At 38.0% G+C, this 17,943-nt stretch overlaps 1 protein-coding gene across 5 annotated transcripts in view; it reads left to right on the top strand.

Annotated features, from left to right (window-relative positions):
* The window catches only part of RABGAP1 (RAB GTPase activating protein 1), a 169,929-nt gene that overhangs the window by 15,918 nt on the left and 136,068 nt on the right, over window positions 1–17,943 (top strand). For 4 of the 5 annotated variants that reach the window (XR_009051204.1, XM_057720393.1, XM_057720394.1 and 1 more), the window contains exon 2: window positions 16,121–16,320. Coding sequence is in view for 3 of the 5 variants with exons in the window: in XM_057720393.1 (XP_057576376.1) it covers window positions 16,171–16,320 (150 nt within the window). In the remaining 2 variants the exon portion in view is untranslated. The remainder of the gene's footprint in view (window positions 1–16,120; window positions 16,321–17,943) is intronic. The other variant, XM_057720395.1, reaches the window with a different exon arrangement.

The following is a 17,943-nucleotide window of genomic DNA, read 5'->3' as shown; positions in this document are numbered from 1 at the left end:
AGGTCTTTGGTAAACTTTTCTTGCAACTTTTCCATCTTTGCATCCAATCTTTTTTTCAAAGTCCTGGATCATCTTCACCATCATTATTCTGAATTCTTTTTCCGGAAGAGTGCCTATCTCCTCGTCATTTAGTTGTTTTTCTGGTGTTTTATTTTGTCCCTTCACCTGGTACAAAGTCTTTTGCCTTTTCATTTTCTCTGTCTTTCTGTGGCTGTGATTTTCAGTTCCACAAGATGAAATACTGCTGATACTGCTTGATTCTGCTGTCTGCCCTCTTGTGGAGGAAGCTATCTAGGAGGCTCATGGGTGCTTCCTGATGGAAGGGACTGATGGTGGTGGAGCTCAGTAAAACTTTAATCCGACTTGGTGGGTTGAGCTCAGTGACACTTTAATCTGCTTGTCTGCCAATGGGTGGGGCTGTGTTCCTACCCTGGTGGTCGTTTGGCCTGAGGCTACCCAGCCCTGGAGCTTACAAGCTCTTTGGTGGAGCTAATGGTGGACTCTGGAAGGGCTCACGCCAGTGAGCACTTCTCAGAACCCCTGCCGCCAATGCCCCTGTCTCAGTGAGCCACAGCTGCCCCCACCTCTGCAGGCAACCCTCCGACACCAGCAGGTAGGTCTGGTTCAGTCTTCTATGGGGTCACTGCTCCTTCCTCCTGGGTCCTGATGAGCATACTTTTTTGTGTGCCCTCCAAGAGTGGAGTCTCCATTTTCCCCAGTCCTGTTGATGTCCTGCAATCATATCCCACTGGCTTTCAAAGTCTGATTCTCTGGGGATTCCTCCTCCCGTTGCTGGACCCCCAGGTTAGGAAGCCTGATGTGGGGCTCAGAACCCTCAGGACTTCTGTGATATAACTGTTTTCCAGCTTGTGAGTCACCCACCCAGCATTTATGGGATTTGATTTTAAGGCAGTTGCGCCCCTCCTACCATCTCATTGTGGCTTCTCCTTTGTCTCTGGATGAGGGGGTTTTTTCTTTTTTGGTGCGTTCCAGTGTCTTTCTTTTGATGGTTGTTCAGCAGTTAGTTGTAATTCCGGTGCTCTTGCAAGAGGGAGTGAGCACACATCCTCGTACTCCGCCATCTTGATTCTCTCCAACAAGAAGTGTATCTTCTTAATTGTGTGGCCGTGCTGCCAGATTTGGAGGTTTGCACCTCTCAGGAGTTAAAGCATGGCTGTTATATATCTCCAGTTAGGGTTGCATCAGCTCTTTGGTTTTTTTGTTATTGTTATTGTTTATTTTTCTTTTTGGCTGCGTCTGGTCTTAGTTGAGGCACATAGGATCATCCTTGCGGCATGCGGGATCTTTTATTGCAGCGCATGGGCTTCTCTCTAGTTATGACATGCGGGTTTTCTCTTCTCTAGTTGTGATGCTCTGGCTACAGGGTGTGTGGGCTCTGTAGTTTGCACCACGTGGACTGTCTACTTGAGGCACTTGGGCTCAGCAGTTGCAGTGATTGGGCTTAGCTGCCCTGCAGCATGTGGGATATTAGCTCCCCAACCAGGGATTGAATCCTCGTCCCCTTCATTGGAAGGCAGATTCTTTACCACTGGACCACCAGGGAAGTCCCAAGGTTGCATCAGCTTTTATGTAGTAAATCACTACTCCGTGGCATCTATTAATCTTTGTGGCAATAAATTTTTCTCCATAATAAAATAGAGCATCTCTCTGTCTTTGTTTTACTATTTATTTATTTGTGCTGGGTCTTAGTTGCTGCATGCAGGATCTTTTAGTTGGTGCATGCAGGATCTGGTTCCCTGATCAGGGATCGAGCCCAGGCCCCCCTGCATTGGGAGCTCGGAGTCTTAAGCTACTGGACCACCAGGGTAGTCCCAAATATAACATCTCTTAAGGTACATTAGCAAATTAGTTTCTGTGGTAACTTTAACAAAATGTTATTAACTCTTAAAGCTTAACAATTATGTAAGTATTTAAAAAAATTTTTTTTCCCTTTTTTTTTTTTTTTTTTTGGTGTGGCTGTGCTGGGTCTTCTTGCCGCACACAGGCTTTCTGTAGTTGTTGTGAGTGGGGGCTACTCTTCATTGTGTTGCGCAGCCTTCTCATTGTGGTGGCTTCTCTTGTTGTGGAGCACAGCACTAGGCTCATGGGCTTCAGTAGTTGTGGCACAGAGCTTAGTTGCTCTGAGGCATGTGGGATCTTCCTGGACCAGGGCTTGAACCCGGGTCCCCTGCATTGGCAGGCAGATTCTTAACCACTGCACCACCAGGGAAGTCCCAATTTTTCCTTATTTATACACTTTGGTAATTATATAACCAGGAATCTGCGGTTATTATCTTGTTTTCCAGCTTCTGAGGGGGGCCCTTGTGTCAGGAAGAGAAATTGATATACAGAATCTTTCTTTGGGAATGTATTTTATTTTTTATTTTTTTATTTTTTGGCTGTGTTGGGTCTTTTTTGCTGTGTGCAGGCTTTCTTCAGTTGCGGTGAGTGGGGGGCTACTCTTTGTTGTGGTGCGTGGGCACCTCATTGTTGTGGCTTCTCTTGTTGCGGAGCATGGGCTCTAGGCGTGTGGGCTTCAGTAGTTTTAGCACATGGCTCAATAGTTGTGGCTCACAGGCTTAGTTGCTCTGCAGCATGTGGGATCTTCCTAGAGCAGGGATCGAACCTGTGTCCTCTGCATTGGCAGGTGGATTCTTAACCACTGCACCACCTAGGAAGCCCCAGGAACATATTTTATATATCAACATGCTTATTAAGAGATAGCATTCAAGGGTAAATTGGATTAAATGTTGGATGTTTGTATAATACTACTGTGAAGAGCCATGAGTTAATCACTTTAATATTTTTACCATCGAGTAATAAACTCTCTTATGCCCTTGAAATATGCTCATAGGAGGATTCCAGCAAGATGAGAGTAGAAATATGTCATGTAAGTCTCTTTTGCTGTGATACATGATTTCCTATGAATAGACCTCTGATATACCTGCAAAAGAGAAATGGTTTTACCTGTTGAATTCTCTGTGAATTGAAGAAAAATCAGATTTCTAACCTCAGAAGCTAATTCTTAGATAAAATATTGTTCCCTAGCAGAAACATTTTTTATTTTTTTTCTTTTGGGTTGTGAGAAAATGACTTTTTAGATAGGTTTAAAAGCATCTGTGAAACTAAATTAAATATATGTAAATTCTTTTATCTTCTTACACGATGCCTATCCCAGTGCTGTGAGTGAAAGTGCTCAGTAAATGGTTTTCAGTTGCCCACCCTCTATTCAACACACTTAATAAATGTCCCACCATCCTTGTATAACTATGGACCAGGGCATTCTTGTATCAGAAGATTCAGAAAACTTTTGTGTCTTATGCCAGATATTCATGGTTTGTCTACACACAGTCCTCTGAAAATCAGACGTCATGGGAAAGAGAAACCATATTTACTGCATTAATCTCAGGTTTTGATCATCTGTGAAATGATTTGCTTGCTTGACATTAAATTCACATAGTTTAAACCTTTCAGATCTAAGTGTAGACAGGTTGATATTCTAAAATGGAATAGATACATTTTATTCGCTGTGGATGATAAGGAACTATACTGACTAATTTCCTGAAAGCAGGAAAAGTGTTTAGGAAATCCTGCATTGCTTAAAAATATTTGTGTTTTTATGTCTATAAAACCCTAGTGTAGATTGTATTATGCTTTAGAAGTCCATTCCAGAAAAAGTAAATACAAGGAGACTTTTATAAAAAATATATACTACTGGCGTTAGAAATATCTGACCTTGTGAATGAGTAGTATTGGGTTGGCCAAAAAGTTCGTTCGGGTTTTCCCATAACATCTTACAAAAAACCCAAACGAACCTTTTGGCTAGTACATTAACATTAACTAACTCTCCCAGTGTTCCCAAAGGTGGGTTTCTGTTGTGGCAGGGGCATCCAAATAATTTAAATATTTAGCTACAGAGATAGTGTATTGAAGGGGCATAAAGCCAGCATACCTAGAGTTCTGGAAAAAACTAAAGTGCTGTTCCCTGAAATAGCCAAAGGAACATGGGAAAAGCACTTATATGGTTTATTTTTTTCAGGTGTCAACAGTATTGCACTCAGATAATCAACACAGAGTTAAATAAATTGTTTTGTGTGCAGTTCATCCCCACTTCTTACTTTTTGTACCTTTCATGAACTGTATCAAGATATGGAGGGAAGAGTGAAGTTTGGAATCAGAAAAATATAGATATCCCAAGTCTTGAACTTACTTAATATATGACTGAAGGTAAGATACTTAATGATTGATTCTCAGTTCCTTCATTTGTAAAAATGGAACTAATTGTGCTTACATCATGGATTAGGACTGGGAAACAACTGACATTCCTGCCCCCCACCCCTTTCCTGGATTTGTCATTCACAAAAGAGTAGAAAGGGTTTGGTCCCCTCATTTTATGTGTGAGAAAACTGAAGCTATAACATTGTCCAAGTCAAATCAAAAAGGACTAAGGAATTCAAATTCCAGTTGGTTTTTCAATATAATACCAGACTCTTTAAAAAATATTAATAAAGCTTGATTAGTCGTTGAGAAAATGAAAAGTAACTCTGAAAACATTGGCCGTTGTCTTTAGGCACTTTTCTGTATTGATTTGTGAGTTTTATCCTAAAGATCCTATAAAGTAACACTTAGGCTTTTAGGAATTTTATTGACTGGTGAATGGATAAACAAAAGGTGGTATAGACATACCATGGAATGCGATCTGACCTTAAAAAGGAAGGAAATTCTGACACATGCTGCAACATAGCTGAACTTAGAAGACATTATGCTAAGTGAAATAAGCCAGACATAAAAGTACAAATACCATATGATTCCACTACTTATATAAGGTACCTAGAATAGTCAGATTCATAGAGACAGAAAGTAGAATGGTGGTTGCCTGGGGGAATAGGAATTGAAATTTAATAGGTACAGAGTTTCAGTTGGGGAAGATGAAAAAGTTCTAGAGATGGGTGGTGGTGATGGTTTCACAACAATGTGAATATATTAAAGCCACCGAACTATACACTTAAAAATGGTTAAAATGGTGAAGTTTATGTACATTTAACCACAGTTTTTAAAGATTGAAACTTTTAAAATCTTTTTAAAAATTAAACAACTTTTGTCTTATGAGTTACTATATTCCTATAATTAAGGTATCTTTTATAGTTCATCTGCAGTTGAAGTGAAAGTCACTTCATAGTTTAAAGAAGTTAATTGTCACAGGCATTATGGGTTAAAATTTGCCTAAAAGTGACTTTTAGATAAGATGGTTTTTCTTGCCTTTATGTGCTGTAGGCCCAAGGTGATCAAGTTTTATTTTCTTTTTGGTTTTTAAAGCTAAGCTGAAATTATTCAAAAGGCTTAAATTAATATGGTTCTCTTAGCTCATTAAAATAATTCAAAGAAACATCCCCCAAATTCAAAGTCAGACTTAAAGACACAGCTATTGTTTAGCAATTAGTAGTGGTGGAAAGGAATTTATTTTTCTAAAGATGGGATGATTTTCCACTGAGCTTTGTTAGATTTGTCCCACCCTTCCCAGGGCAGGGATAGGCTGTGAGAAGTTCATATGAAAACCAATGCAGGGAAACCAAAGCCAGGAAAAAAGAAAAAAGCTAAGATTAATATTGAATGATTAAAAAAAAATAACTTCTTTGTAGTTCTTTATTTAAAGAGCTGCAACCCCACAAGAACTGGCCTGCTGTAGCATCTTTGAGACTTGACTCTCTTGCTACTTCCTGATACGTCTTTTTCTGAATGGAGAGTAATCTTACCAGATCTGTGTTTTAGAAGGATACAGCTGGGAGCAGCATAGAGTATGGATTGGAATGGGGAGAGAATGGTGAGAGGAACACCAGGGAGGAGAGATGCATTCCTGAAAAGGACAAGAGCACCTAGATACCTGGGTTTGGATCAAGTTCTACAATTGTCTCTGTGAACTTAAGCAAGTTATTGCACCATTCTAAGCCTCAGTTTGTTTGCCATATGAAGTTTATACCTTTCTGGCAAGGTGAATATAAAGATTAGTAATAATGCCTATAAAGCTCGTAAGTACCATGTTGGGCATATGATTGATACTCAGGAACTGCTAAGTATTGTTCTGTCTTTAGATTTAGCAAGATGACGTAAGTATCCTCCTTCAGATTCCCTAAAGCTGTACTCATATTTTCACTGGTTGAGCAACAGAAATGATAAGGATTGGGAGGGAAGTGATAAGAGAGTGATTTGGTCCAAAGGAAATCCAAAATAGATTTGGTGGCTCAGTGTTGTTTAAGTAGTTTTCACAGTTGGAAACTTGATGAAGAGTCAGTCAGGCACACTCAAGGGTGGTTCTTTTTGAGTCTCTTTATTCCAGTTGTCATTCACATCCACATCCCGAGACACGCTTGTAGTTTATCATATTTGTCATTTGTCCATCTCACATTACATAGACCCTATCACTTAAACACTGATGAAAGAGTATGTCATCCAATCAAATTTATTGAGGACTGCCATAAGCAAGGATATGAAGATAATATGAATAAAACCTAACATCCTTGTTCACAAGTAGTTCAAAGGGACTATGTTTGCTCGTTGTATTTCCAGTATTTACCGTGGTGGTTATACTAAGTAATTGTTTCTGGAATGAATGATCAATAGGAGACAAGAGGTATAACATTTTACTGTGTGATAAATGCTGTAATTCTGTGATAGAAATAAAAAGCACGCAAACAAAAGCCTTAGGAGCACTAGAGGGAAAGAAGGGAAAAGAGGAGGTTGAATATTTGATTGTATCACAAGGTTGCTGGTGGGAGGACTAATTGGGGAAAGGAAGTCACAGCATGAGCAAAAGCTTGAAAGAATAAAAATTCATGACATATTTGGTGAGTTGTCTGGTACGATGTGATAGAAGGAGATAAGATTAGAATGATAGATTGGCTCCAGATTTTTAAGAACTAATGATATACAGAGTTTGGATTTGTTTCTGTTTTCATTCAGGAGCAATCAAAGGATGGGCTGGAATATACGACAAAATTTGAATTTTTAGAAATTAACAGTGAAGCCTTGATAATGACTAGAGAGAGTCTAGAAAGGGAGATTTACATTCTAGCTAAGTTGAAAGAGAATGAAATACTCAAAAGTCAGTGACATGAAAGATGGCAAAGAAGGAATAGATTTGGGGTATGTTTTGAAACTGAAATCCATTAGAATCCCAAGGGAGAATGAGAAATGGAGTCGGACTTGGGGGACATTTCTCCTTGGATCAGTGGTTATTAACTACTGATAAGGAAGCTATGAGGAAGAATATGCTTATGTGGAGATGGGGTCTGCTTTGGACATGTGGAGTTGATTTTGAGATGGGCATAGCTAACATGTAGCAGATCCTGCCTGTGTATTCTTATAACACTATTTGCATACCTCTGTTACACTAAGCACTATATTGTAATTACTTTTTTTAAAGGCCTTTATTGAGATACAATTGACATAGAGTAAACTGCATATGTTTGAAGCATACAGTTTGATATTATTTTCTTATTAGTAATGTATATATGGCAATCTCAATCTCCCAATTCATCCCACCCCAACCCCCCTGCGCTTTCCGCCCTTCATGTTCATATGTTTGTTATGTACATCCGTGTCTCTATTTCTGCCTTGCAAACCAGTTGATTTGTACCATTTTCTAGATTCTGCATATATGCATTAATATATGATATTTGTTTTTCTTTTTCTGACTTACTTCACTCTGTATGAGTCTCTAGGTCCATCCATGTCTCTACAAATGTACCAGTTTCATTCCTTTTTTGCAGCTGAGTAATGTTCCATTGCATATATATGTACCATTTCTTCTTGTTTGTTTGTTTTGTTGTTTTTTTTTTAGGCACACAGGCTTAGTTGCTCTGCAGCATGTGGGATCTTCCTGGAGCAGGGATCAAACCCGTGTCCCCTGCATTGGCAGGCGGATTCTCAACCACTGCGCCACCTAGGAAGCCCTACCATATCTTCTTTATCCATTCATCTGTTTTTTTTAATATAACTACCCTTTTTTCTTATTTATTTATTTATTTTTTAGCTCTTTATTGGAATATAATTGCTTTACACTCTTGTACCAGCTTCTGAGGTACACCAAAGTGAATCAGCTATATTTATACATATATCCCCATATCCCCTCCCTCCCGTGACTCCCTCCTACCCTCCCTGTCCTGGCCCTCTAAGGCATCACCCATCATCAAGTTGATCTCCCTTTGTCGTACAGCAGCTTCCCACTAGCTATGTATTTTACAGTTGGTAGTGTATATATGGCTATGCTACTCTCTCACTTCTTCCCAGCTTCCCCTTCGCCCCCCTCCAGTCCATTCTCTGCATCTGCATCCTTATTCTTGCCCTGTCACTAGGTTCATCAGTACCAATTTTTTTTTTTTTTTTTAGATTCTGTATATATGAGTTAGCATACAGTATTTGTTTTTCTCTTTCTGACTTACTTCACTCTGTATGACAGACTTTAGGTCTTTCCACCTCATTACATATAACTCTGTTTCATCCCTTTTTATGGCTGAGTAATATCCCATTGTATATATGTGCCACGGCTTCTTTATCCATTCATCTGTTGATGAGCATTTAGGTTGCTTCCATGTCCTGGCTATTGTAAATAGTGCTGCAATAAACATTATGGTACATGTTTCTTTTTGGATTATGGTTTCCTTTGGGTATATGCCCAGGAGTGGGATTACTGGGTCATATGGTAGTTCTATTTTTAGTTTTTAAGGAACCTCCCAAACTGTTTTCCATAGTGGCTGTGCCAATTTACATTCCCACCAACAGTGCAGGAGAGTTCCCTTTTCTCCACACCCCCTCCAACATTTATTGTTTCTAGATTTTTTGATGATGGCCATTCTGACCAGTGTGAGGTGATACCTCATTGTGGCTTTAACTTGCATTTCTCAAATGATTAGTGATGTTGAGCATCTTTTCATGTGTTTGTTGGCCATCTGTATGTCTTCTTTGGAGAAATGTCTATTTAGGTCTTCCACCCATCTGTGGATTGGGTTATTTGCTTTTTTGGTATTAAGCTGCATGAGCTGCCTGTATATTTTGGAGATTAATCCTTTGTCCATTGCTTTGTTGGCAAGTATTTTCTCTCATTCTGAGGGTTGTCTTCTTGTCTTGTTTATGGTTTCTTTCGCTGTGCAAAAGCTTTTAGGTTTCATTAGGTCCCATTTGTTTATTCTTGATTTTATTCCCATGATTCTAGGAGGTGGGTCAAAAAGGATCTTGCTTTGATGTATGTCATAGAGTCTTCTGCCTATGTTTTCCTCTAGGAGTTTTATAGGGTCTGGCCTTACATCCATTCATCTGTTGATGGACATTTAGGTTGCTTCCATGACCTGGCTGTTGTAAATAGTGCTTCAGTGAACGTTGGGGTGCATGTGTCTTTTTGAATTATGGTTTTCTCTGGGTATATGCCCAGTAGTGGGATATAATTACTTATTTACTTGTCCATTTTCTCTACTGTAAGCCTGTCAAATGTAAAGAGTACCTTTCCTCTCCATAACACTCTACCTAGTGCCTGGCCCATATCAGACAATACTGAATAGAAAAAACAAAACAAAACACAGACACCCACATGAAATTAGGGAGAAAAACAGGGCTATAGTATCATCAGCATACAAAAAAAAAGTCATAACCCATGAGGTACTGAGACAGCTAGGGAAAAGTACGGAACAAGAAGGAGGACAGGAAGATAGCTGAGAAAAGTTACCAGAGGTGGAATGGAAGCAAAAAGATAAGAGTTTCACAATAGGTAAATGATCAGTATTTTCATTTATTTCGGCTGATAGAAGTAAGGGGAGAACTGAAAAGAATTGCTTGGGTTTTAAAATTTTGTATAGTTGATTTTTATTTGTTTATATATATATTATATATAGAGATATAATATATATATATTTCCTTTTTGAACGGATACTCAGAGAGTGTTAAGGTACCCAGGGTCACATAGACAAGGTTTGAATTCAGCTCTTAAAAGAGGATGTTCAGTGAGGCCTGGTGAGCGTTAGGGGAGCCAGATTTTGAGAGGGGCTGCTCAGTAAGAGTGGACAGTCCCATTGAAGTGGAGGAGGAGTTAATACTACTCCTTCAGGGTGAGTTTCAGGAAAACCAAGGAAATAAAGATGAACCAGATTGCGGACTAGTGGCTGGGAACTTGCACATTTTACTTGTCTCAAACATGTCAAGATCAATTAGAAGTATCACTCACACCTCTTTTATCAAGTTTGGTGGGTCACTTATTGGGAGGTAATTTTTTCCTCTACTAATTGCACATTAGCAAATCCGTGCCACTGCAAGTTCATTGCTTATGTTACTGCTCTGAATGATGTTAGGAACAGTGCAAATATATCTAATGGTATTCTGTCCAAAAAAAGTTCAGGTTTTAAAAACGTAAACACTGATTATCCAGGAGCTGACTGCTTTTGAAGAACTGTCAAAAGAGCCTTTATCATGGCTAGTTCTTTTCCATTTTACTTTCCTTTAGCTGGGTTTATAGTTATTGTTTTGGGTTGTTTTTTTTTTATAATTTGAAATTTTTTTCTTATTAATTATGTATATATGGCAATCCCAGGCTCCCAATTTATCCCATCCCCCCAATTTATCCCATCCCAACCACTCCCACCCCCTTCTGCACTTGTTTGTTCTCTACATGTTTCTCTGTTTCTGCCTTGCAAACCGATTGATCTGTACCATTTTTCTAGATTCTGCATACATGCGTTAATATGCAATATTTGTTTTTCTTTTTCTGACTTACTGCACTCTGTATGGCAGTCCCTAGGTCCGTCCATATCTCTACAAATGTCCCAATTTCGTTCCTTTTTACAGCTGAGTAATATTCCATTGTATATATATACCACATCTTTATCCATTCATCTGTTGATGGACATTTAGATTGCTTCCATGACTTGGCTGTTGTAAATAGTGCTTCATTGAATGTTGGGGTGCATGTGTCTTTTTGAATTATGGTTTTCTCTGGGTATATGCCCAGTAGTGGGATTGCTGGGTCATACGATAATTCTATTTTTAGTTTTGCAAGGAACCTCCATACTGTTCTCCACGGTGACTGTATCAATTTACATTCCCACCAACAGTGCAAGAGGGTTCCCTTTTCTCCACACCCTCTTCAGCATTTACTGTTTGTAGATTTTCTGATGATGTCCATTCTAACTGGTGTGAGGTGATACCTCACTGTAATTTTGATTTGCATTTCTCTAATAATTAGTGATGTTGAGCAGCTTTTTATGTGCCTCTTATCCATCTTTATGTCTTCTTTGGAGAAATGCCTGTTTAGATCTTCTGTCCATTTTTTGATTGGGTTATTTGTTTTTTTGATATTGAGCTGGATGAACTGTTTATGTATTTTGGAGATTAATCCTTTGTTGATTCGTTTACAAATATCTTCTCCCATTCTGAGGGTTGTGTTTTCATCTTGCTTATAGTTTCCTTTGCTGTGCAAAAGCTTTGAAGTTTCATTAGGTCCCACTAATTTATTTTTGTTTTTATTTCCATTACTCTAGGAGGTGGGTCTGGGTTTATAGTTTTAAGAGGAGATTGAGAATGAAAATGAATCTTCATTCAATAAGATTGAGGTCCATTATTTACCATGATATTTGCAGAAGTGCATAGTTGAGCATAGAATTGTCACTTAAGGTACAGAGTGGAATATAACATAACTGAACCTTTAGTTTAGATGCATGAGGTTGCATAATTAAACAAAATTACCTGTCCTTTTAAGTTACTTGACTTATTAAAGGAGATAGAATGAAACGTCTCTGAACGGGCATTCACCAGCCTGGCTCTGTTGGTTAACTGGACATGCTGTAGGGGTCTAGGCGCATCACTTATGTAAAAGAAGGAGACGAACTGTGAGTGCCGACCAGATACCAGAGTGTTCATATATATATTATTTTATTTAAAATGGAATAAAAATCTTTACTCTGTCTACCTTACAGAATTGTTAGGATGATAAAATGAGATAAAGGATGTATACATTTTAGTGATCTGTAAAGTATTATACAAAGAGTCAAAGTATTCCTTTACATTTATTTAGGTATAAATAAATTAGAATATGGATCTAGGAATGTTACATATTTTTGCACTAATATTGTGTTTCCTAAATTGAATTATCAAAAATCAGTTGATACTTGTTAATTCTTTTAAAATTCCAAGTTAGGTTCACTCTCCAGTTAATGAAGAGAGTGAAATGGATAAGAACTGGCCATGATCAAGGCTCTTGACAGTCCTTCAATAGCAGTTGGCTCCTGGATATGCATATATCTATTCCTTAGTAATTTTTATAATGGTCATATGAGGTAGATAGTACACCATTTTCATTTATGGAAACTGAGGCTTGGTGTGACCAAGCTTACACTATTATTAAGTAGTAGAACCAGCATACTAACTTGGATTTTTTTCTCTTAATTGTGTGCTTCACCATCACACATATGACTTCTGTTCTTACTGTCAGTCTATAAAAGCTGCTCTTGCTTTTTCATTGGGTGGTTCTTGTTCTTTTCTGTCTTTATTTGCCATTTATCCTATTTCTTTAACAAATATTTGCGCACCTACTATGTGCCAGTCATTCTTCCACTTGTTATGGATATAGCAGCTAATGAAACAGACAAAAATCCCTGCCCTTATGCTTATGTGATACTTAAAAACAAATGATTAAAATGGAAAATGTGTCAAATGGTGATAGATGGTATGGAGAAAAGTAGAAAGAGGGATGGCAGTGCAGGGTATTTGGGGGAGGAAGTTTGCATTTTATTGTCCATGAGCATTAGGATTAGAGTAGGGGGCTTCTTGTGGTAACTGGTATAAGTAGGGATTAAAAACAACAAAATTAGTTCTTATGGTCTCAACACAGAGGTTGTGAATACTCTAGAATTTTGCCAGGAGTATACCAAGTTCTGGGGCACCTCTTTATTGTGGAGGCCAGGGAAGGTGTGGTTCTTATCCAGAACCCTTGGAGCTCATGGACTCCCTCTTCACTTGTGCACATGGAGGCCGGAGAAGGGGAGTCTTATTATATAACCTTTTGTGTACTGCATAGTGTTTTGTTAAATCTCATTCCCACTGAGTGATTCAGTTACTTTCAGGTGCCAAAACAAATAGTAGTAAAGTATCTTATAAAGTGTATTTTCCTGTCACCTCCTCAAAGAAAATAAGTTGAACTCTGAGCCTGCCAGATCTTCTCAGTTCCATAGTGTAAATACCAGAGTATATTGTTTTGAGTCTAGAATATTGTAGAAAATTGTCAGTGTCTTGTAGAGCATAGCTTTAGAGAACTTTCTGAGGCCCTCTGCTGTCTTACTGTTAGTAACATTTTAAAAGATGGAAAAAAGACTAAGCATGAAAACCTTACCTAAAGTACAAGTTCTAAAAAAGAAACTCCTTTATCTGATAGTGAGTGTTTTGGAAGCAGGCCCAAATTTGTAGCATTGGCAAAGCATCACAATCTAATGGAAAGAGCTTAGCTTCTGGAATCATAGATATGTTGGTTCAGTTTTTGGCTTTGCTTCTAACCAGTTAAATTACAGCCATTACCTTGAACAAGTTACATCATCTCTCTAAGCCTCAGTTTCCTAATCTGTGAAATAGATATGTGAATATTAAATTTGAGGGACTCAACATCAAATTGTAACACAACATAATAGGTACTGTAAAAAATAATGTAAACTGCTGTGGAAACAGAAACAAGGCAGGCAGTGTATTTGACTCTGGGGAGAGAATGGGCAGGCTACTTGGAAAAGGAGGAAGCACTTTAGGAAAGAGAATCCTCTGAGGAGAGATACCTCAAGGTATTAAAATATATATCCTCAGCAAAGACATAACCTCCTCTAGTATATTTTTTAACTCTTTCAACATGTTTCCATAGTTTTCTTTACCCTTAATCATTACCTATTAATCTGTTCAATTTGCCTCTGTTCTCTACAGAATTATAAACTCCTTTTGGTCAAGAATCTAATTTTTCTTGTTTAGCATATTCTATTCTTTATAAACTAGACACTTGGTAAGTATTCACTGCATGGATGAAGCAGAACTACGTTTTAAAAAAGGTTTTCAATAGTACATTTGAAGCATCTCTGAATACTACACTATGCATTTAGATTTAGTCATATGAAGTGTTGAGCCTTTAAGCAAGGAAATTAGTTTAAATAGAAAGCAGCGGGGAGTCCAGTGTTTGAGCTTTAGTTATGCCTGATTAAATGACCCTGCATCTCTTGGGGTTGCCATTTCCTTATCTGTTTAACAGTATTAATAATTTCGAAGTTTTCTTCCAACCATAGTATTCAGGGATTGTGTAATTCTTGCTGCCAGGTGTTTATCTTGATGTTAGCCTTTGAGGGAAAAATAGTGCTTGGCATATGGTATATGCTCAGTAAATCCAAAGGAGAGATCAAGACTTTTTTTTTTTTTTTTTTGCCGGAACAGGTTATTTGGTAAATATATTAAATATAGTGAATCTCTATTAATAATAGCAACTCTCTTTCCCTGAGTGCTTATCCATTTGCTCATTGCTTTATACATATCTCCTCTAATTCCCTTTTCAACTCTGTGGTTGGCATTATTATCCTTATTTTTTATTTTTTAGCTCTTTATTGGAATATAATTGCTTTACACTCTTCTGCCAGTTTTTGATGTACACCAGAGTGAGTCAGCTGTATTTATACATATATCCCCACATCCCCTCCCACCTTCCCTATCCTGGCCCTCTAAGGCATCATCCATCATCGAGTTGATCTCCCTTTGTTATACAGCAGCTTCCCACTAGCTGTCTGTTTTACACTTGATAGTATATATGTGTCATTGCTACTCTCTCACTTCATCCCAGCTTCCCCTTCACCCCCCGCCCCCCCAACCTCATGTCCTCCATTCCATTCTCTGAGGACGTCTTAATTGGAGAGACTAAACAGATTCTCAGAAACTTTACCTCTTTAAGGTACAAGATGAGCGTACAGCGAGAGCAACTTTTTTTTTTTTAGAGGAACTTTTGTTTATTGGTTAAAGCTGGCTGAGTATAATGTTGTGTCGTTTGTTCTGTTGTTTCGGCAGCCAAATGGGAACATTGCCACAAAATATGCAGAACCAGGTTTTCCTTTTTTCTTTCTCTTTTTTTTAAGGAATTTTTAAAAATTAATTTATTTGGCTGCATTGGGTCTCAGTTGCAGCGAGATTTTTGTTGCAGCACGTGGGATCTTTCATTGGGCACACAGGCTCTGTAGTTGCGGCACGCTCGAGCGTGCAGGCTTGGTGATTGAGGCATGCAGGCCTAGTTGCCCTGTGGCATGCGGGATCTTAGTTCCCAGATGAAGGATTGAACCCACATCCCCTGCATTAGGAGGCGGATTGTTAACCACTGGACTACCAGGGAATTCCCCAAGAACCAGGTTTTTAAATGGTAGATAAATTGAGTTTGGTGACTTGACTTATTGAGTATTCCATGAGTCAACAAATAATGGAATGGCTTTTCATAAGTAACACATTTTTATACTTCTTGCTGGAAAGTTTTGGCGTGAAACTCTTTTATTGGTAATGTTCATATTGAGTTGAGTTCTAAGAAACTTTGGGATGGGAATATTGAGTTTTTAATAGACTTCTGATTTCTTGCTATGTAAGGTATTTTCCTGCTCTAAAATTTATGCTTACCTTGCCTTGAATTTATTTTTCTTTGGGGTTAACATGAAATTTTGTTTTGTAAAACATGTTAGTATAAGTATCAGCAATGTTAGGAAAACCTTAGTTACTGTCCTAAGTGCTTTCATTTTCATTTGTACAGCTTTACAAATTAAAGGATAGAAGACAAGATTAGTACTTCATAATTTTTCTCTAAAAAGAATAGAGTTACACAACATATGCCAAAGAAATCAGTGTAGGTAGGCAGAGTTATTCTCAAGGGAAAATGTTTTATTTTTTCAAAATCTGAAGTACCTTGGCCCTGAATTTCATCAAATTCCCTTATATCTGGAATAAAAAGCTGTAAGTAGTGAAAGTCTTTGGAAAAGATTTTGGAATTTTTTTTTTTAAGTTTTTCCATATGTATTTTGTAAAACTTAGAACATAATTGAATATCTGGCAAACATTCTATATAAGTATCTTTATGGTTTTTGTTTTTCAGGCATTTTTAAAATATTTAATCATTCATGAGTTGAGCTTCATTCTTGAGTCATGGATGACAAGGCTTCTGTTGGAAAAATCAGTGTCTCCTCAGACTCTGTGTCTACTCTTAATAGTGAAGATTTTGTCTTGGTTTCCAGGCAAGGAGATGAGACACCATCTACAAATAACGGGAGTGATGACGAGAAAACAGGACTCAAGGTAAAACGACATAACCTAAGTTTCTTTTGCTTAGCCTTGCTAAAGCAAAACTTGGCCTTAATAGAAAGGTATATGGAGTGAAACTGAGAACATGGAAATAATATCCTTTTTTTTTAATGCTAAAGAGTTTTATTTATAATTAGTGATAGTGACAAATTTATATCTGATTAAGGATTTTCAACTTGATTAGCTTTTAAATCTTCTGATATCCCTGACAGTAAAAACTAGTGATCATAGTATAAACATATGTTATTTTAGTTGTTTTCACGTTCCCATTGAGTTTTCACGTTCCCATTGAGTTTTCACGTTCCCATTGTTTCTTTTGGACCTGGTGTATGTAGTGTAAAGGCAGTGACAGGTCAGCTATGCTATTTATAAAAATACGTTTTAGAATTACTAAAACAGAACTTAAAATTCCTGGCTTTTGTTCATTTCTGCTTGTTTATATTTTCTCAGCCAAATAGATCACTATTATGTCTTTTCCCATACTCTGTTACATACTCTGTGTATACAAGTAAAAACAGATTACCTGTTAATGTCATTTAAAATGTAAGTAGCTTTAAAAATATTTCGGTTCCTGTTTATGTCTATTCAAGTATTTATTGAGTATTGACTTTGTGCCAAATACTGTTCTAGATACTAGGGATACAGTAGCAAATAAGACAAGCAGAGCCCCCTGCCCTCTTAGAGCTTTTAATCAAATGGGGGAAACAGACTCTTAGCAAATAGGAAAATACATAGTTAAGTAAATTTAGGTGCTTTGAAGAGTATCAAAGCAGAATACATGGATAAAGAGTGAATGGCAGGTACTGTTTTAGAGAATGTCTTGAAGTGACATTTGAGGAGAGATCTGAATGAACTGAGGAAGAACTTGTTTGTGGAGAAATGTGAAGAAAGTGCTTTCCACAGGGAACAGAAAGTTCCTCCCTCCGGAAGACCACCTTTTTTAGGACAGAGATTAGAGCAGAGTGAATAAAGTAAACAGAAAGTGCTCAAGTATGAGATCCAGTGAAGTGTAAAACTAGATCGTGTGGAACTTTGTAGAGCTTAGTAGGAATTTGGACTTTGTTATGAACATGAAGGGGATTTTCGGAGAGTCTTGAGTGTGTTCATTGGCTGAGAGAGACTTACAGCATGGATGGCGTGAGCTTTGTGGACCCACCCCCTTCCACAGCAAAATTGGTTACAGTTACTATTTTTTTTTAAATTAAAGTCTGTGCAAATGTTCTAAAGGACATACAGCAATTAAACATTTATTCAAAGAAATTTACTAAAATTTTGTAAAGAATCTGTGGTATTTGAACCAAGAGTTTTTTCCCTCCCTTCTCTCAGCTGAGCAAGATGGTAACTCCAGATTGGTACCATGAAGAAAATGGGGTTTCCTCTCCCCACAGCTCCCACTTGGAAGGCTATCTTCCAGGGAAGAGCAGGGTGAGAGCATTCTTCATCCTGCCTCCATCACCTTTTGCTGGTCAAGTGTGACTGAGTGGGTAGCGGCTGCCTCTTTTTGCCCAGACCTTACTTCTGAGATGAAGGCTCTACTTAGGGCACAGTGCTGCTGAGAATACAGAGAGCCCAATTGCCCTTACCCTTACTCTGGCTCTGGCATGTAAGGTAAGTAGT

This window comes from Hippopotamus amphibius, chromosome 2 (assembly GCF_030028045.1).
Source record: "Hippopotamus amphibius kiboko isolate mHipAmp2 chromosome 2, mHipAmp2.hap2, whole genome shotgun sequence".
NCBI classification, from domain to species: Eukaryota; Metazoa; Chordata; class Mammalia; order Artiodactyla; family Hippopotamidae; genus Hippopotamus; species Hippopotamus amphibius.
Note: the sequence above shows the minus strand (reverse complement) of the source record. Positions and strands in the feature narration are given on the sequence as shown.